The sequence below is a fragment of the Scleropages formosus genome, chromosome 10 (assembly GCF_900964775.1).
Source record: "Scleropages formosus chromosome 10, fSclFor1.1, whole genome shotgun sequence".
Lineage (NCBI taxonomy): Eukaryota > Metazoa > Chordata > Actinopteri > Osteoglossiformes > Osteoglossidae > Scleropages > Scleropages formosus.
This window is the reverse complement of record NC_041815.1, coordinates 23,364,112-23,385,495: the sequence shown is the minus strand read 5'-3', so window position 1 is coordinate 23,385,495 and position 21,384 is coordinate 23,364,112. Positions and strand designations below refer to the sequence as shown.

Here is a 21,384-nt window from a genome sequence, read left to right as displayed (position 1 = left end):
TCTCTCCAGCTCATGTATGATGTAAATGTTCATGCACCGCAACTTTATGATCATCCCCAGATAAGCCTTTACACGGCACACAGCTGGTACTCCTGTATTGTATGTAAATGTTTGTGTACCTTAAAAAAAAAAAAAAAAATTGTAGGAAGGTTGTCAGGATTCATCTTTCCTGCGTTTTATGCATCTACTCGAGCGATGAACATAAGTGCATCAAGTGGAAACAAACAAACTAGATTTACTTAAGAATCACTGCAACTATGTCTCTCGTAGTAAAAAGCACAAATTGTATTTTCGATGTATGTCGCTTTGGAGAAAAGCGTCTGCTAAATGAATAAATGTAAATTATGGGCCACTCACTTTTTTGACCCGGGCTAATAGAATGTGGAAAATATATACTGTACATAGTGTGTCAACTAGCATATAGGGTTGCATGAAACTCACTGCCTTAACAGGACATTGTGTTCATTCTGAGTGGTTAAAAATGTCCTTAAGGCATCATCAGAGTTTGGATTTTTCAATGCTAATCTAAACATGAGTCTGTAGATATTTCCACGATACTGATATTGCCTTATTGCCACATGATATAAGATATTGCTTTGTGTATGAGTTTTTGTGGTTTTGCCAAAGCGTGAAACCTGCTCTCCGGGCCTGTTGAATGAGCCACACCAACAGATGCAGGCACTTGCATAGTTCAAGCTGTGACTTTCAGGGCCCCATTCAGTGATTGCAGGACAAAGACCAGTGCCATTGTCTCATATTGCCGTCCCAGGCACCACGCTGTTTGCGGAGAATGGCCCATCTCTGTGGGTTAGCGTAGCAGGCAGCATCAAAGCCTGACCCGGCTGCTGCCCCAGGGCAGGGTGTCACTGATGTGTAATGAATTACTCAGATGCTGCCCTAGCAGGTAAAAAGAGCCCTGGCTCTTCAGAGAATCATTTCTTTGCACCCGTCCAGCCAGTTTCAAGGTTCAAGACAAAAGTTCTCGCTAAGTTAACAGTGATCACTTTTTGCTACTTGTTTGTACTTTTTGCATTCAGTGAAACAATAGCATGTTTTACCACATTTTTGTAAGCAACAGACTGGCATGAAGATGTTTATATCTCCTGTTATGTGGGGATGAGAGGTAGTCGTGGCAGCCTTTTTAAGAATGTTTGTTGGTTATGGGGCTGGGGCTGCTTTTTACACTTTTATTCATACAACAGTAAGTATAACATACTTCAAAGCCATTGAGAAGAGCCCTGGGGTGAGGACCACCAGGCAAACACACACAGCTGTTTAAGGGGGTGCGTATGTCAAACAGAGTGGTATGGAGCTCGATAAGACACACACAGTATTTTAAGGAGGACTGAAGTAGCATGACTCTCAGATGGCAACGGTGGTTCCTACCTTTACAGGTCAAAGCAGTTTCCCTAATTATAGTGTTCAGCAGGTACCTCTTAAACTTCTCTGTCTCACCTCAAACAGAGGAAACCTTAAACAAAAACACTGCTTTGCGTTTACTGTTTAATAGGAAAAAAGTTTTCAAAAAGCTTGATGCATTTGTTGAACAGCTTATTTATGCTTTATTCATTGTACTGGTGCACACTCTTTCTCTTGGTATGTAAAAGAGTGAGAAAATTACTTAAGTTACAAATTAAATTCTTAAGTGTAAAAGAATGAGAAAATTAGATTTGGGGAAATATAAGAGAAAGTAACAGTAAGTGTCTGCAGCAATGTTGGGTAGGAGTCTAAGAAAGTCTTGCGAGAACTCAGTTCCGTTTATTCTTATCTAATGCTGTTCCCAGGGTAGATGGAATTGGTGTTCTGTGAGCTAATTCTGTGCAGGTCAGTAGGTCCTCTGAATGACTCATGTCAGGGCAGGTGGCAATTTCCATCACATCAGACAGTACAAGTGGAAAACTGGCCTTTGGGATAAAGATTGCTTTGAATTACTTTACTATTTTATTGTAGTGGTGACAGATTAACGCTCCACCATATTGCTCTGAAAGGAGTATGAATGCATACAGTAACTTTTTACATTTTTTTTTTTTTTTTTTAAACATTCAGTAGGATTTAAGTCTCTGAAGCTTGAAGATGTACAATGTTAGTAAGAGAGGAAGGAAAAGGCCTATGTACGGACATATTAGAAAACCAGATTTTTATACATGATGAATGCTTATAAGTTGTGTATTGTGTGTCCCCTATCGAAGGCATGCTCCAGAAACAGCCCACTATTGAGGACTTTGTGGACGCACTGGTGTCGGAACTAAATCCAGACTTTGAGACATTCTTCATGGACTCCGAAGGCTGAGGAACCCATTGGCTCAGAGGAAAGTTGACTTGTCATTAGACCTGGACAGCTTTTGTCCTCACAACCTCTGATTTGACCTCAACCCAACTAAGCTACTTCATATCACTAACTAGTACTGAACTGACTTGAACTAGTTGCCCTCACATGATTCTTCACGAAAACAGGGAATTCAAATTTTTGCTAATTATTTTGCACCAATTAGAGCATTTATTTGTATGTGTTTTGTCTTGTGGCTTCAGTGTTAGGTGGTTTGAAATTGATACCTATAAAGATTCTTTTTCTTTTGACTCCTTGTGATCGTTTTTATTACTGTTCGCATATACATAAGTATTTTGAATGTGTCTTAAAATCAGGATTTGGGCTTCATGAATCTGGCCCCAGGTCTGACTAGGGTCTAAATTCTAATGTTTCCATGGTTTTCTTCCAGTTGGCCTGCTGTTCAGTAATTTGCTGACTGTAAATTACTCTTTGTGTGCCTGCCCTGCCACAGACCGGTGTATCCTGTCTTACACTCCACAGATTGGCTCTGGATCCAAGCAACCCTTGTTGGGTAAGGACGTACTAGAAACAAATGGCTATACAATCCATTAATTCCAAACTGGTAGTTTTGTCTTCGGTGTCCTTTACTGTGGAATATTCCATTTAATGTGAAATCATGAAGAAAAGTCATATGACTAATGCACTGTTTGCAAGATTTATTTACAAAATATAGAAAATGATACATGATGTAACAAAAGACAAGTCATTTTGTGTATACCAATCACTACTACACAAATAGAACGTTCAAATACAGGCAGTATTATTGATGTTGCTGGGTAGTCGTTTCTACATTACAAAAATAACTATTTAGTTATTTTACAATATCTACAACAAACTAGATATCACTGTCACTTCCAGACATTCCTCATTGTCTTTCCTTGTTCGGTATTTTCTACGGTGTTCTCTTCAATGTGAATGAACTTGAATGAGTCGTCAAGCTTTTCTTCTCAGTCTCCAAGAGCTATTGAATAATTATTCACTTTCAATAAAAACAAGCGACCATGTAAAAGGCGCATTCAGCTATGTCCATGGAAAGATAAGCCTAACTAAAATATTTAGGTATTGAGAGTTCTTGGTTGTCGACTTGTTTTTTCGCTCAGTTCCACCTGTCTGTCTGTTTGGCAAGCCATCCATTTAGGGGTGGAGCATTTTCATGCAGCAACACCTCTCTCACGCAACAATATAAAGCTTCTGCTTTTTGCTGTTGACTTAAGGTTTGTCCTCCCGATAAAATAAACAGTTCCTGGTGGACATTTTTAACTTCACCGTGTGTGGAGAGCAGATCTCCTTGACCCACCATTCAGCGATACGGTTATAAATTTCTGTCTTTGCCATTGCGTGTTTTTGCCTTGAAGTGCTTTTGTTTGCATGTATTTACATAGTCCCTTCAGATGCGAGCCGGAAGGCCGGAGGTCAGGTGCCACTTGAAAGGGGTGGCATGTCGCTGTACTTTTTTGGAATTTGTGTGTGGGCCGTTGTTATCTGGAACTGGATCTCTGGTGCTGCTTTCATGTCCAGGGTGGTTCAAGAGTGCAACACGGGCAAAATAAATCTATGTCATCCTAGTAAAGGAAGGGGGAGAGAGGAAAAAAAAAAAAAAAAAAAAAACACGCACACAAGCATTAGTCTTTACCTTGGCTAAGGGCCCCAATTTGCATGTTGGAGCAGTTGGGTGCTACAAAGCAAAGCATTCATGATTTATTCATATTTCCATGGATGCAGCCATGGCTGACTCAAAGTTGCTTCCTTGACTTGGCAGAGAATATCATGTGTTCTAAAAGCTCTAATGTGCTCTGTAAAAACCACAAAAGAGAAAGGGGAACAGAAGAAATGTTTAAAAAAAAAAAAAAAAAAAAAGCCGACAACAGTCGGATCCCTTCCAAAGCAGGCTTATGGGCCACAGGCTGATCCTGGGCCAGGAGGACCCAGATGTCTCCTCTGTGGCTTTCTGTTGCATTGTGTTTGGCCTCCGTCCCCTGCGGCTACTCCTATTCTCGCCCAGGCTCCCGCCGCTGTGTGCGGCGGGCGTTCTCAGGGACTCCTACTGGGCAGTGTAAGAATGGAAAAATGACAACCTGCCCTTAGCCCCACCCCCACCCTCAGACATTCTCCTTCCTTCTATGGAGTTCAACAGACAGAAACGCTTGGATTTCTCACAATAAGGCCAGATCAAAAACATGCAAAGCTATATAACCAAACTGTTCTAACATGTTTTTGCATTTGGTACTCAATATCTGCATCTAGTAACTGCTTATTTTTAATAATTTAATAATGTAAAAACCCCAGACAACCCTTAGGATTGTTTTTCTTTTACCAGATACTGAGATCTTTTTATTTTCTATGTAGTCTCTTTATCCTTGTGTCTGTTTGGCCTGTGCCAAATGTTTGTAGATTGATTGTTTCCACAGTTTTCAGTGAGATCTTGCATACTTATAGGAAATATCAGAAAGAATAAAGCAGCTGACCAGCACTAAACATTTTAGAGGACAAGCTGCACTAGCCTATTCATTTATCTGACTTTTCTTCAAAGCAGCTTGCAATGTTCAGCTGTTTACAATATTTACCCATTTATACAGCAGTGTAATTTTTACTGGAGCAATTCAGGGTAAGTGCCTTGCTCAATGACAATACAACAGGAGGTGAGAGTCAAACCCAAGTCCTAGGGGTCCAAAAGCAACAGTTCTACCCATGACTCTACCCGCTGCCCTGCTCTTATTGAGTTACCTTCTAAGGATGAGGACTGTGGCAGCTTTGGTTGAGATATGTTCTCTGTGGAGCTTCCACTGTCCATGCAGCCCTGGTCCTCTGTATTGTGGTCAGGTCTTAATTCTGTGGTCTCTGCTGTGGAGACCGCCTCATCCCCCTTCTCCTCCTCATCCAGAGGACCTGAATTCCTCTCCTTTGGCTCCAGGGCACACTGGGAGAGGTCAAGGCTCTCTGTGCAGCTGTGACTGTGCATGAGTGGCCATGAATCTGCAGACCCCCAAGCCATGGTGTTGGAGAGCCCCCCAAGGTAGAGTGGCATATTCTCCTCAACATGGTTCAGATGTCTACGAGAAATCAAAGCCTAATTTAGTTCCTTGGGGTTACAGTCTGCCTTTTAGGACTAGAGAACAATATTTGTCAAGTGTATTTATAGCTAGAGAGAATGAGAAGGCTACTGAAACTGAACTTTAGCTGTCACTAAAATACATCATGAGTATCAGTTCATATGTTAATGTGTTTAGGAACCAATTTCTCTTATCATGCAAAGACATTAGACTTGGAGACAATTATTGAACTCATGGATTCTCAGAAAGATGGTGTGCATGGAAAGGAAGCTGAGTGCTGGGTTGTAGGTCTTACCCTTCACTCAAGTTGACCAGGGAATGGAAGGGACTTGTCTCCCTGCTATGGTCCAGGCTGCAAGCCTCATCACAACACAGAGAGGGGATCAGCACCGGGCCTGTCAGGAGCAAGGAAGCTGCCTCATCAAAACTGAACTGCTCTCTCCATGATGGGCTGAAGATCATAGCAATGCAGGAATGCGTGAGACCATCACCCAAAGCATGCTGGCCTACCACAGCAAGACAAGGCAGGAAGGCCCAAGCACACCTGCATCTGATCTCCCTGGGGCTTGAGGCATCAAAGAGATTGAAGCAGGAGGCTCGTGACTCATTGAGGATCCCAGTGGTGGGTAAAAAAGAAGGGAAAAGGAGAAAGAAAAAAAAAAAATCACTGGAACTTACCACAGGTATGGCTCGGGCTGTGGTGGCACTGGCAGCAGGTCCGATAAGTTGCGTCATGTCCCTGTCGACGGTCAAAACACAACAGTTCTGCTTCATTGTAGGGACTGACCTGGGATGACGACGACACTGACAAGAGACACAGAAACCACTTACATTCAGACTGCATGGTATTCCAGATCTGAACATTCTAGATTACATTTTTCCCAGATTCATCATGGGAGTTTTTTCTATTGGTAAGATGAAAGACGCTCTGAAGAACAGGACTTCTTTCCAGAGGTAAAGTAGCTAACCACATCGGCTTTGCTGTTGGCCCGACTTGAAAGTCTCTGTAAGGTTGTGATGCATATGTCTTCTGGGAGGTCTGGGGAGGTTGGAGAAGTGGTTGTTGGGGAGTTACCATTGGGTTTCTTTTCTAGCAGTTGCCTTTTGCAGTAGATGACGCATAGGATGAGCAGGGCGAGCAGTACGGCAGCCAGGGCGCTGCAGATGACCGCAGCTAAGGCCACATCTCGGGGGCTGGTCACCGTGGATGTGATGGGAACAAGATTCACACGGCTGCTGCCTGCAGAAACACACATGGGTCACGCTGAACAAAAGAAGCTGTGGGTATCAGTCACAAGGGGATCTCTGGTCAGAGTACTGGCCAGGCATTTAAATTTCCCAGCTGTATAAATTAATGAATCATTGTAAGCAGCTTAACACAGTAAGTTGCTTTGGAGAAATGTGTTAGCTGAATAAGTAAATGTAGAATGTAGACCATTTTTCCTTAAGATCAAAGCTTTTCTAAAACTACATGGAGAGCTCTCTATAAGTTCTGATTAATCAGTTACTGTGGTATAGTTATTCAGATTAATCAATAAAGAGAAACTGTAAAGGAGCTTTCCATTTAGCCAGTAAAACAGAAGTCTAGAAAGGTTGTGAAGAAGTCTGACTTCAGTGTGCCATGTTGGCATGTGACAGTACTGTGTCCTCATAAAGAAACCCTAGGGACTAAAGCGGAACCTCCCACCACCACTTATGTAGCCCTTTGCCCTCCCTAGGGCTGTGGGCAGTGTTGCAGGCCCCCAAAAGATGGTTGGAAGCAAGTTTACCACCTTAAATGGTAAGGTAGCCTTGACCTGTTACCTCATGGTACTGCCAAATGCCTTCTCTTCAGCTCACCCCCTCAAACAGTGCCTAGGTGCTACCGCCAGAATATCAGTATGCAGTAAGGTCAGAGTTTGAGGGACTCGAGTCTGTAAACAGATTTTCCAATCCTCTTCATGAAAACAACTCATCTATCTAGACCAGGGAGTTTTTCAGCTAGTCTCGGTGCTCAAAGTAGCTACCATTGACAGGTTTGTCCATCAACCTAAGGGAACGGGATGTCCAGCTGTTTCCCACCAGTCTCCTGATAGGATCTTACACTGACAGATTTAAGGACCAACATCTGTTCAAAATCTAGTGACCAGTGCATTAAGTAATGACCTCAAAGGGAAAAGGATGTCGTAAATTTAGATCCCGCTGTTCCACTAGACCTCACATGAACATCAGCTGTGTCACTACACTTGAAACATCATCTCAGCTGATTCAAGAACCTGAATAAATATCGCATTAATGCATTATAATGACACTTCACAGCCAGCACAATGAAACTCATCTTGCAGAAAATTCCACTGAATGGTGATAAAAGCTATATGGGCAGCAAAGAATATATGCGTCTTTGTTTGAAAAATGTTTCAATGACCACCCTTGAACTCTGTTTGCTTTGCAGTGCATTAATCATAAAGTAAATGCAGGTTTGACCTTTCCCGATCTAAGAACTCTTTGTTATGCAATGTAAACATTACTTTGGCCACGGCTGGATTGCTTTGATATTTAAGTGGATGGGGGAGAAAGGATAAGGGGATTTAAACATTCCATCTGGAGCAAACAATATCACTGCACAAGCCAGAGTTTTAATTATTGTAGCAGCTGGAATGTTATGTACAATAAATAATAGCTCTGAAGGAATAATAGAAAAGAGCTTATTAAAAAAGATTACCCTGATCGAAAGAGGTCAGCCAAAGACCTGCCTTTAAATGCACCTTTTGTTGTTGTTCACACTCATTCTGGATATAGGCTTCAAAATCATAATGGGGGAGTAAATTATGGAAGCCTCTAGAAGCGGGATTTAGTTTCTTTTAAATATCCCACACAATGTTACCATATTGCGGAGAACTAAGTATACTGGCTTTGGTATTATGAAAAATCATTAGTTTAATAATTCCATTTTCCCCATTCATGATGTAGTTATTACTGTGATCCACACAACCACCTTGTTGACAGATGCTTTTTTTTTTTTATCAAGTACCTTCTTCCTCTCTTACAGCGGTGATGAAACAGCATATGGCCTTGTGGTTTCCCCTAATAGTGGTCTTTGAATGAGTCTCTAAAGGCACACGGGTGTTTACATGTTTTAATCCGTTCTCTCTCATGTCAGATATACCTAAGAGTCCTAACAAAGAAGGCCTTTAAAGTTCCGTGGAGGGAGACTGAGCTATTGTTCCTTGGAGACGTTAAATCCAGTCCAGCTGTGTGGCTGGCCACAAAGCGCAGCATTGTCACTCGTCATTCTCTCACGGCTGTGTGAACGGGACCCGAGGACAGCCGTCCGCTGAGTGCTCACCTGGCGATCTTATCGGGGCCCTGCCGGCACACCACCCATCGTCATTCGCCCCCTCCTCATGTTGACTTACAAATGACAGGGCCAAGGCAGCAGCCCATCCCCCCCCCCAGTGCATTGTGGGTGTCTGTTTCACTGACTTATTAGTAGGCCACCGAGGTAGGTTTTGTATAAGCACAAATCAGTGGCTCACCTTTTAGTGTCATTTTCTGAAATTTGTCCATTTTGCCTACTCTACTAGTGTCCTCTTAGCTTTTATTATTATTATTAGTAGTAGTAGTAGTAGTAATTTCTTTACACAGAGCTATAATGTGGAGGTATGTAAACTGACAGCACTGACAGTTCCATTTTTTTTTATGAGAATCTGTCTTTTTGACATTTTTTGAGCTGATCCCATTCTGTGAACTCAGAGGGGAGCAATCAGCCATGACTTTACCATCCCTAATGTAGTAAAAAATAAGATGAAATCAGAAACATCAGTTCTGTTTGTGATAAATTCTTAAGGACAACTGTAGTGTAACAGAATCTAATCCTATATTTGATCTGCTAACAAACAAGGGCCTCCATGAAGAATTATATTCCATGCATAAGTAACTTAAACATATGAACCTGCTGGTAAATTTACCAGCTGCCAATAATAAGTGTCTATTAGTCGAGTAACACTGGCTGGACAAATAAATTAATCTGTCAGAAATAAAGGAAATAGAATCAGGTGCTGAGAACTGACTATTCTAAAGAAGTCTGGGGGGTTTCCTCTCGTTTCCATGGTTACACCCAACCACTGCTGCATATGGCATTTGGTCTTTTACTGTGTGACAGAATTATCTTGCATTGCCGTTTGTAAGACTTCTACTCATAGGTGTTTATTTACCCATTTTGCATTACAATTATTCATTTAGTTGTCGCTTTTGTCCAAAGGAACTTAGCAGTGCAAAGTTGCTAATTCGGTGATGGCCACCTTCTACAATGCAACACACTGACGATGTTTGTTTCAGGGATATTCACCTTTAAAACATCGGCAGAATAAACACAATCGCACCTTCAAGGCTGCAGGATATCTTAAGCGTGGCCGTGTCTTGAGGACCCTTTAAACACAACGATCCAGAATGAGACTCTCTGCAAGTGTTGCAGTTTCTCAAAGCCATCAAGACACACATACACACACCCACATTTTCAGAACCACTTGTCCCATACGGGGTCGCAGGGAACCGGAGCCTAACCCGGCAATACAGGGCGTAAGGCCAGAGGGGGAGGGGACATACCCAGGACAGGACGCCAGTCCGTCGCAAGGCACCCCAAGCGGGACTCGAACCCCAGACCCACCGGAGAGCAGGACCCGGTCCAACCCACTGCACCACCACGCTCCCCCTATACACACATACACCTTCACCATAAACCTAACATCTATGTGACAAGGAAAGGGGGCGTAGCCATACGAGCTGCACGAGGAGCTCCGGCTGAAGCCCGACGTCTTTGTGTGTCTGTCATTTGGGTGCGAGACTTGGCGAACCCAACCTGCCTTACAGACAAACAGAGGCAGCTGAGCTCAGCTAACATGAGGAAATCACACTCGATTACTGAACGCACAAGTTATAGGACCTCTTTTCTCTGCTCGAGAGCCTTGAGAGCAGAAGGTTGTGGCTAACGGCTTTTGCTGGGGTGGGTCTGGGGTTCGAGTCCTGCTGGGGGTGCCTTGTGATGGACTGGCGTCCCATCCGGGGTGTCCCCGCTTCCCCTTCAGCCTTGCGCCCTGTGTTGCTGGGTTAGGTTCCAGTTTGCTGCGACCCCACTTGGGACAAGTGGTTGTAGACGCGTGTGTGTGTGTATGAGAGCTTTTGGTGGCCAGAAATAGGAGAAATAACTCAATTTGGGGCCTGATTAAAAGCAGGAACAAACATATTAGACATCACAGATTATACAGAACATGGGAGCAAATGGCCTTTTACATGAATACCATGCAGACAGTTTGACAGCGTGAGGCACGGGGCATTTAACGGGCAAATCCTTGCCTGTTACCCCCCCCAGCCAAATGCCAACATGCTGCTCTGCTACAACTTGCAGTCACTGTAAGCAAATGGGACTGAAAGCACAACCTGATCTGGGAGAAAACACTGCAGCTACTTGGGAGCTCCAGGTGTTTCACTGCGACAGCACTCATTCCCGTATACCAGGACTTACCAGTTTTACCATGGCGTAATATGATTAAGTCCACTGCTACTACACAATAATAATAATAATAATAATAATATGCATAGTGCCCTGCTGAAACACACATATAGGCTGGTGGGGGAAACTTACAGTGTGGTTCGTAGGGCGGCGGTGGGTCACCACATGGTATGCACTCCATATCCTGAAATCCACTTAACTTCGTCTTTCTGTAAAACCTAAGAAAGAAGGAAAAATTGACTGCTATTTTTCCTAGTTGCCGAGCAAATGCTTCAGTTCGAATGTTCGTGATTCACTTACAGTCCTACAAATTTACACATTTCTACTGCTGTTTCATTTATTACATTTATTCATTTAGCTAATGCTTTGGTCCAAAGCCACTTAAAAATTAAGCTTCTTACAACTTTTTTACTCATTTATACAGCTGGGTATTTTTATTTTTTTTTTTATTTATTTCATTCAGGATAAGTACCTTGATGAAAGGCACTATAGCAAGAGTAGGATTGAAACCTGGACTCTCTCAGTGCTAAGGCAGCAGATCTAACCACTACACCACATGATGCCCCAGGCAGTCACTATAATCACTTGTACAGCAATTGTAAGACTGGAGCGTCAGGTGTCACACTGCTTAGGACTTTTGGACTCAAAGGATCTGGGTCCGAATCCCATCTCCTGCTGCAATACCCCGATCGAGGTACTTACCCGGAATTGCTCCAGTAAAAGTTACCCAGCTGCATAAATTGGTACCTCACTGTAATCATCTTAACATTTTTTGAGAAAAGCATGTGCTAAATGAAAGAGAGAATAAATCGGTGTGAACAGGTGAAGAGTGTGAAAAGAGAGCAGGGCTGGGGGGCGCACACACCCTGGCATGCAGTCTCCGCACACAGCATTAGCGGTGCTCGAGCAGTTGCCCTTCTGGAAACGGTTAACCAGGGCGCAATCCAGGCAGGGTTTGCACTTGTGCGGCCCGGGGCCCTCCTTGAAGCGGCCGGGCCTGCAGGCCACGCACTGGGCATCCTCCCCGTAGCCGAAGCCGCATTCCTGCAGGGATTAGCGCCAGATGAGGAGAAAGAGGAAGGGAAAGGGAGGGAGAACACACATAAGCGAATGATAGAGAAGAAGGAAACTGGAGGAAAAAAAAAAAAAAAAAAACGTAATAAAATGACAATCTCGGCATGCAGAATTGTTCCAAACAAAAGGGCGGGCCCCTTCGCTGAATCCATTTTCCACAAGCAATAATCTCCCTTACTCGGCCCATCGACGTGGAGCCTTCCGTCGCAGTCTGGGGGAGAGCCCTGCATTTGAATGACAAAAGGCTGCCCGGACACCTACTGCTGTATTATTACAAGTTTATCGCCGGCCTCATTGTGCCAAATCTCTCTGCGAGCCGCCTGACGTGCCAAAGGCAGCGTCGGAGATTAGGAGCGGCACCGGGTTCTGAATAGCCCTCTTCTTCTCGCAGACCAAAGATGAGCGTCGCGAACCACACGCACCATTCAGAGGGAGGCCGCACGCAGGGAACCCATTTGACGACGACGTTTCCGGTCACCCGTTTCCCTCCCCCTTCCTCCGTTTGAGGACCCTCTCCTTGCCCGACGTCGCAGTCTGGTCCCGCATCGCTCTCCGGCACCTGCGTTTTCAGTCCATCCATCATGTCCCCCGACGCAGTCTGATTTTTCAAACTCGTGCTGTCAGTTCTTTCGTTTTTTGGAGTTGAAGGACCCAGGTACGAATCCCTCCCCCTGCTGTTATACCCTTAATTAAACATACGCTAAATTCATACAGTAAGAAAAGTACCAAGCTGCATTAGTTAAGTCACTGTAAGTGGGTTAACAGCTCAAATTGCTTTGGAGAAAAGAATTGGCTCAGTAAAATAAAAATGCAAATCATAGCAGTCGATGTCTGGTTTATTATCTTTTTGTGCAAGATATAGATTACATTTATTTAGCAGATTCTTTTTCTCCAAAGCGACTTCCAATGACCTCTATGTAGTGTTATCAGCCCACACACCTTATTCACTGTGGTGACTTACACTGCTAGATACACTACTTACACTGGGTCACTCATCCATACATCAGTGGAACACCAAACAGTGGACAAACCCCCCCAAGTCAACGCTCACATCCATGATGACTTGGGCATCTTACATTTTTCACCAATCTGGACAGCTGGACTTGCACTCAACTGATTCGAGACACAGATGGTCTTCAGGAATACAATGCTGGTGTCCCACTTGGGATCTGAACCCGTCTACTCCCGCTGCTTGTTTTCCCAGCGCTGGGCTCCCCGCTGACGCCTGGCGACTCATCCCACATACTTGTCTTATGGACACATTTGGCTCACGGAAGACTTTTGGTGAACTTTGTTTGCTCCTCTTACTGACAATGTGCCTTTTATGTGTTTCTGAAGGTCTTAGATGAAGAAGCCTGGAAACACCCTTTGGAAGCTCATGGCAAACAAGGCGCTCAAAGCAAACGGGTCTCCGGGGTTGGATTTTAGCGGCTGCGATGAGAACGGCTTATCGTTTCCATTCAAAAGTCTCCCAGACAGCGATCAATCTGGAACACATGCTGCACATTCCAGTAGTTCCACGGGGCTTTGGATCAGCCTAGAAGAGCGTTCCATCCCTGTGCAGATGTACACAGATTAAAAAGGGGGGAAAAAAAAAATCCCTTTCAACTACAACTCACTGTGGGGAATGTGGAAATCACTGTTTTGCTCTGTGGGCCTTTTTTTGTCCAACATATCTTGCTGGCGAGTGTTCAAACAAGGATAAGCGTTTTGAAATTTAGCTAGTGGTCGGGAAACTGTCGACACAGCGACGGGACCATTTCGATGGCAAGATCTTCGCACGATGGCTTCGTCCAGTTTCTGTGGTTTTCGGCTGGGCTTTTGAAAAACCAAAACGCCCATCAGAGGACCGTCCGAAAGGCTCGTTTTCGACACGCACTGTAGCTCAGCCATCGAAACCCGTTGCGTTTATGAGGTCTGCTCCGATGTAACCGGACTCTCGCGCAATGACATCACTGGCACACACTGCCTGCAGCAGCTGTCCCCTGTGGAGTGCTACAGGACCACCACCGTGAGATATCAGTAACCCCGGGGGTTAGTTTTCAAAAAGGCCGTGGATCCCCCTTCCCCCATGGTGGTTTTTCCTTTCGGCGCTCAGCAGCACAGCTGCGCCAGAAGGTGAGCGACACCATCTGAGGGCTTGGCGATGGCACTGTGGAGACGGGGCCTCGCTGGAATCCTTCTCCGGTTCCCAGCAGGGCGCAGAGAGCCAGGTCCTCCTGAAGGCCGCACAGAGCCGGGGTGGCAAGGAGGGAGGGAGGGAGGGATGGAGGGAAGGGACACAGCTGTTGTTGTCCATTTTTCGTATGAGACAGGAGGAAGGGTCGTGCGCGGTGGGTGAAACAAGAAAGAGCTGCTGGGAACATCAATAAAGGGGTCCAATAATGACATCCCATCCAGGGTGTATATTCCCTCACTCCCTGTGCCTCCAGGACAGGCTCCACACCATTGCAACCCTGCACTGCACTACTGTTATTGATAGGGTGGATGGAGTGGATGGAATAAAGAAAGTTTATCGCTGGAGGACTTGTTGGATGATTCTGTAAGGGTGGGGAGGAATCGAAGATCTAAAGCGGAGGAAGAGGGAGGGTCAGGGAGCTTACTGCCCACTAAATGGAGAATAGAGCAGATTCGAGGAGATCCATCAAACTTCTCAACCAACTGTCACACACGTTTTCCTCTACATGCTGCAGATGGTCTTCTCTGTGACCAGAGCTACCACCCAAGTGGGATAAATATGTGTGACAGTGATGGGAAGGGTAGAGCTGGCAAGCAGATGGGGTTGGACCCAAATCCAGCATCATATCAGCTACCGATGGTCACAGCGACTGTGATCCTTGATCAAAAATCCAAGATCTGCTAAAATCTGCCCACCCAGTATCACAGGCAGTGCTTAGCTACCTTCCGAGGGCGTGTTCTGATGTAAAGCGGGAGTGCATCCATGGTCAGGAGATGGAGATGACTTCCCAGTAGGTATCGCCAGCTGCTACGACAGACACGGGCGCAGCTTCACCGCGTCCGTGCGGCGAAGCCAGTACATGCAAGTCCCCATTTTTCTCCTATCTTCACATCATCCCACAGTGAGAAGGCCAAGAAAAATAGAGGATAAGAGCGACGGAGCAGTACTCTGGGGAAGAGCGTGTTCAGACGCAGAGATACTTTGGAGATTAAGTAGGAATCAGACGAGTCCCTAAGGGCAGCAAGTCACCTGATACCGAAGTGCACAAAGCCAGAAAACAATATGAAGTTTGTTAACACTCTGTGCCATCTTACATTCCTGGTGCACGTGGGTGCCAGTGTGTGGTTCGGGCCAAAGCAGCCTGGAAACTGTATCCTCTTACAGCTTGTCCGTCTCCTAAATTCTGCGCTCGGTGAGAGAAACTTGCTTCATTTAAACCCCTTGATGTGATTTGAATAAACAGCTAATAAAAGCTATGAAAGAAGGCAGTTAAAATCAAAAAGGACAAATCTTCTTGGGTAAATGCCAGCTCTGAGAGAAGGCAAAGGCAGCACATGGGTTTGAGTGCAGGGTGAGGAGGACAGCGGCTACCCTGCACTTTTTACTTCCATCTTCTCAATAACAACTCTGATGCAACCTCCATCTGAAGATCTAAAAAGAGAATGTTTTATTTTTTTAAGTGCTCTTTGTATAAAGACGTTCCGGCGCAAGTTTAGGTTTCGGTTACAAATAGTTGCTGTGGCCTCGAGTGCTTGAAGGCGGAGGTTGCCACATTTGAGATGAAACCTCCAAGCTGCCGTGTGAGGCAGAAGGGAAGGAAGGTAACGAGAAGGTCTTTGGAGACGTCATGCGAGGCTACATGCTGCCCGCAGAAGCACACATCCCATCTTAGTGTGGTCACCACTTTTACTGGGAAATCTATGAAGCCCCTCTTTAGTTTAACTGTTCATGTCACACTACTGTAGTTCTTGTTGCCATTGGCAACCGTCATTGTTTGGCAGTTAGCAGTAAACACAACAAGTTCACTTCACGTAAAGCCTTTAGCGAAAGCCGGGAGTTGTCTGCACAAATGTTTGAAACACACACACACACACACACACACACACACACACACACACACACACACACACACACAGAGTCTGAAGCCACTTATCCCAAGTGGGGTCGTGGTGAACCGGAGCCTAGCCCAGCAACACAGGGCATAGGGGACACACCCAAGCTGAGACGCCAGTCTGTCGCAAGGTACCCCAAACAGGACTCGAACCCCAAACACACCGGAGAGCAGGACTCAGCCAAAACCGCTGCACCACCGCACCCTCCATGTCTGAAACAATCAGGTTTAAATCTATTATTGTTAGGGGCGTCTGGCACCCTGACTGAGCTGGAGAGGGGGAGGCACTTCCTGCTTACCCCCCGCCCCCAACTGCCTGTCGGCCCACCGCACTCCTGCTTCCATTTGGATAAATGAGGCAGGCAATTATTAACCAGCATTGCGGGGGTCCTTGTGCTCAGCAGTCCTGGGCATTAGCAATTGGCATAAGGACATCAGTTCTGCTTATTGTACTCTGTGTGTGTGTGTGTGTGTGTGTGTGTGTGTGTGTGTGTGTGTTCCAAAACGAAGCCCTACAGGACACACTGAACAGCAACAAATGCGCACTGACTGAAGGCTCTACAAGGAGTGTGTTGGTAGCTATATGTGAACATGCCATTAGAAATTAAATATTACATTTGTCCTACATTATTGAAATGTCTGATCGATGCATAACACACATACTGTATATATTCATATATACCAGAGTATGTTGGTCTGGAAGGTGAAAAACACTGAATTCACTAACTGCTTTATGACTTTTCCATTCAGGATATGCTTAAATTTATACAAAAGAAGTTAACTTTGGGAAACAATGGACATCCTTGCCCGGACAACGCCGGAATGCGCCGTGTGATTGATTAAAGTCGGCTCAAGTTTCAGCAGTAGCTAATAAAGGTTTGGCTATTTTTACCAAGAAGGGAAGGAAGTAATAAATTTGGGACCTGTCCTGGAGTGAACCCAGGACTTGTATTGCTTTTACACTTTGCTTTCCACTCAAGATTCTTGTCCAACATTGTACAGGACATAAAATCTACTAGTTTTCCCCTCATTATCCTCAGTGGCTTTACCTTCAGAACAGCAGCTCCTGGATTTTATATAATGAAGGAATTTCTTTCTACTAATCAGCTGTTATAGCGAACTGTACCATGTGTCTTGTATAACTGCGTCTCTGCGGTGGCCGAACTCAGGCCACCTGCACGCAGGCACCTGGCCACACCTGAACCCTTCTGAGTATGTGCCATTATTTCTTTATTAAATATGAGTCTCTGGTTTGATCAGGGAAAGGCGGAGCTTAAGGCCTGACAGCAGCTGGTCACCGCTAGTCATAATGCCAAAGAAAATTATAGAATCTCCACAAAAATTAAACAACGGAAGCTTCCAGAACCCGAGAAAGTGCTCATGTTAGCGACAGGTCAGGACCGGAATTGCACACAGACTGATGGGTACCTTAAAAGCGTAACACCTCTGCACATCCAGATCAGGTACACACCTTTGACAGCTCCTGTCCGGCGTCGCACTGCTTGCAGGTCGCACACATCCCGAACCGGTCCTTGTACTCCTGCTCTCTGCACTCTCTCAGCTCCTCGGCTGTTACGAGAACCTGGAAAAGCGTGGCCGCTGCGATCATCTCCTCCGGGGCTGTCCAAAGTATTCTCCAAACTTACAAACGTTACCTTGATTCGGAAGGACACTACAACATGGCTTCACCCAAAGGAGTATAAAACTTGAGGCCGTAAGTCATGATTTTCTTAATAATATGGGTGTTTTGTCTGTGATAATCCATCCAACCATCCAACCAACCATCCAACCTGCAGGACTTTTATTTTAGCCAGTCTTTGCCAAGGTACAGTGTTTTCAATAGTGAAAGGGCCAGACTTCCTCACAGTGTAAAATTACCCTAAATGACAAAGTTCACAACCTCGTCATCTCTAATTAGAGGAAGCAGCGTCTCTTGGCCTGGTCGACACCCTGCAGCGTAAGCTTCCGGACCTATCCGGGTGCGAGCGGCACTCACCAGGAGAGAGCCTGCTATCAGCAACTTGAGTAGAGGTGATCTTCTCCACCGATGTTCCCCGTCCATTTTGGCATTTAAACTGCTTCCTCTGTGAACGATGAGAAGAATGATGAGGTTCAGCATCCTGCGCAACAGAGTTCCCGCTGGTTTGCAAAGCAACATTTTCCTGTGTTTTGTCCTATGGGGAAAAGATGTACTTGTACAACCATGGTGGAACCTTTCGATTTAAATTTTATGATACATCTAGTACAAATAACATAAACTACACATAAAACCTTGTTAGATGAGACCCCAGTCCATCACAGGGAAATCACACACACTCATTACTTTAAAAACAAGAAAAAAGATCATTTCGAACCCATGTCAAATCTGATCAGATTTAAGACTACTTCAATATGAACGCGTTACCAAGAAACAATTTGTTTCATTATTTAGGGACGACACTTGTGACAGCAGAACTGCCACAGTAACCCTAATGGAGTACTTACCATAAATAACTTTGGTAAATCAGTGTACAGCTCTGCTTAACAGCATCAAAACCATTTTGTCTGCCAGTACAATTAATAAGTCACATCCATAATTAACTCAGGGAAATTTACATGCCATATTTATGTATTCCTTATGAAAATAAAAGTATATGCAGATGAAAAAACACACACACACACACACACACACACACGGTTTCAGAACCGCTTGTCCCATACGGGGTCACAGGGAACCAGAGCCTACCCGGAAACTCAGGGCGGAAGGCTGGAGGGGACACACCCAGGATGGGACACAAGTCCATCACAAGGCACCCCAAGCAGGACTCGAACCCCAGACCCACTGGAGAGCAGGACCCAGTCCAACCCACTGCGCCACTGCACCCCCCATGAAAAAAACAACACATTTTTAATTTTTGGCAACATTACGCCAGTGTGTTTTTGCTGCCATGTGTCAGTTAAGCACATCTTGAGGAAACAAATGCTAGAACCTGCAGAAAGCTGGTGTGGGACCTGGGATCATTTTACTGGGATTGACCATCATCTGAAGATCCACAGGTTAATATATACATGTAGTACAGAATCTGACTGATCTTCCCATTGTTTCAGGTCCATAGGCTCTACAACACAGCCTATTTCAGTTACCTAACCATTCACTCCTCCATTTCTTTTTACACAAACACTAAGTAAACTCTGTTCCTGCTTACACTAAGATGAAATTTATGTTTATATTAACAGCAGGAAACTTTTTTTACTCATGGGAAACATTTTTATTTATGGGACTGCGAACAAACACTTGAACTGCTAAGTTCTTAAAGGTCTCAATAACCAGTGCCAGTAAAAATCACTGCCACGCACTGTAAAACCCTGGTAAAACCGTGAGAAACAATGAGGCAGAAAGTTTTTGACCATAAGTGTCAAAAGTGGTTGTGTTGATGGGGCAAATGAGAGTTTTTATGACTTGTCGGAATCGATCGCATTGCCACGTGAGGCTCTCAGAACAACATATCCCCGCGTTTATGGCTCATGTGGGATCATGTTAAACTCGGAAGCGCTTATTTAAGTGTGTGAAAAGGCGACGCGAGCTCTGATCTGTTTACCCTGCTCCAATGAGGTGAATACAGGGTATAACAACAGCATACAGTATCACACCTGGACTGAGCAGATAACCAGAGCGCCGACACACTCAACACTGTACACTCTGACTCTCTCGCAGTTACTTTCAGATACACATTGTTCTAGGGGAAAAAAAAAGTCCAGAAACGTTGTCGGGAGAAATGTAGCCACTTAAGTGTTGATAAAAATGAAATCAAAGCGAAAAGTTGGTGGTTTAAACGCGCTAATTCTTTCGGACGTGTCGGAACCCTGAAATTACACTATAAACTGATAAATAAAAGAGAACGGATGCCATGTAGTGTGGTAGTGTGTTACAGGGTGTGTGTGTGTGTGTGTGTGTGTGTGTGTGTGTGTATCGCTATTTTGCGATGTAAGAACTCGAGTGTTTCTAGACGGTGGCGAATCAGTGGAAAGTGGGGGAAACGTGTAAATAAAGCGGTAAAATGGGCTCCTTTGGACTGTGTATGTATGAAATTGTATGAAATTGTATGAAATTGTATGAAATTGTATGAAAAGGCGACGCGACCACTGATCTGCTTACACTACGCAACGAGTTGTGTGTGTGTGTGTGTGTCTCTTACATGCGCTTCGCTTCGACTCCCGGCTCCTCCGAGTCCTCAGTCAGTGCCCCCCGAGCAGCCGCCGCTCCTCCGCGCGACTCGCACCCCTCATCCCGCCGCCGAGTCCGACTCCACCGCACCGCGGATCAAAGGCTGCGCGCGGCGGCGATCAAAGCGCGTAACCTGATCTGCGACGGAGGCGCGCATCAAAGATCAGCTATCCGGCACGGACACCAGCAGCGCCCACAACACTGACAGCAGCAGCAACACGAACAACGTCGAAGACACCGAAAGTGACAGGAACACGGGCAATAATAACTACTACAGCACTTACGGTGATACCTACTCTGTGTCTTGTTCTGCAAAAGTGGCCAGCGGGTCCAAAACAAGCAGGAAAGCGTGAGAAACTAAGTTCAAAAATATGAGACGCTCGAGTCGAGAGCTCCGGGACCACACTGCTCCTGCGCTTTAAAAAGGAGACGCCATGTCGCTCGTGCCCCGCGTTGACGCGCAGCCCATTCGCGGGTTCGTCTGCGCGCTCCACGCGCCTGCTGTCGGACCGCCGCCTGCAAGCCCTCTGGAGCCCTTTGAAGCTGAGCCCTGTCCGCTTTCATCTCGGAGAGCCGCACATGCACTGACGTCATTGCCTCGCACTGTGATTGGTCGGACGGGACGGAGCGGAGTCACACAGTGCGTACCGGGGTAGGAGGACATCCCCGTGCTGGGGATCAGTTTATATTCGTGGACTGAGAGAGGTGGTCGGCTTTAGCAAAGATCGTCATCGTGAAGAAGCCATATGTGGAAAAAGTATATAATATAGTGCTTTCAAATCAGTTAAAAATGTCTTTTGAACCAAGTACTGCTAATGAAATGCGCACAGGCTGAGCTTGAGCTTTTTACGTGTTGTTGCGCCGTTGTCAGCTTAAGTTAAGGCTTAAGCATGATGTCAGTCATGTATATATTTTATAACACACATATACCCACCAGCTCGTCAAGTTACTAAGGATGAACATTCGATTTTTTTGAAAATGTGAATGTTTTTCTGGTTATTTTATATATAAAAAGTATATGTAGACGTAACGTGTTTATTTACTAACTACGTTTTATTTACTGTTCTACTCTCTGAAATGTTTGTCTGTTGCTCAGTGAAATATGGCTTGTTTTTACGATTACGTGCAAAGGCCGATATGTGAGTAAAGAGCACCGAGAGAGAATAGGA

General features: G+C 45.1%; 2 protein-coding genes across 4 annotated transcripts in view; one reads left to right on the top strand and one right to left on the bottom strand.

Annotated features, from left to right (window-relative positions):
- Window positions 1-2,571, top strand: part of mipepa (mitochondrial intermediate peptidase a) — a 32,038-nt gene extending 29,467 nt beyond the window's left edge. The window contains exon 19 of the mRNA XM_018748627.2: window positions 2,190-2,571. Coding sequence (XP_018604143.2) covers window positions 2,190-2,290 — 101 coding nt within the window. The 3' untranslated portion in view covers window positions 2,291-2,571. The remainder of the gene's footprint in view (window positions 1-2,189) is intronic.
- Window positions 2,572-2,976: 405 nt separating this feature from the next.
- On the bottom strand, window positions 2,977-20,740 carry tnfrsf19 (tumor necrosis factor receptor superfamily, member 19). 3 transcript variants are annotated; one of them, XM_029255227.1, is made up of 11 exons: window positions 20,500-20,740; window positions 20,187-20,353; window positions 18,008-18,095; window positions 17,483-17,593; window positions 11,733-11,911; window positions 11,000-11,085; window positions 6,455-6,619; window positions 6,058-6,183; window positions 5,675-5,774; window positions 5,054-5,379; window positions 2,977-3,891 (listed from the first exon to the last, which is right to left on the bottom strand). In XM_029255227.1, exons 3-11 carry the CDS (start codon window positions 18,071-18,073, stop codon window positions 3,887-3,889), a joined length of 1,164 nt encoding a protein of 387 aa, XP_029111060.1. In that variant the 5' UTR covers window positions 18,074-18,095; window positions 20,187-20,353; window positions 20,500-20,740; the 3' UTR covers window positions 2,977-3,886. The 3 variants fall into 3 exon arrangements, with proteins under 3 accessions (XP_029111060.1, XP_029111059.1, XP_018604145.1); XM_029255226.1 differs by having other exon boundaries at window positions 20,512-20,740; XM_018748629.2 differs by lacking the exon at window positions 20,187-20,353 and having other exon boundaries at window positions 20,512-20,740.
- Between the last annotated feature and the right edge of the window lie 644 nt (window positions 20,741-21,384).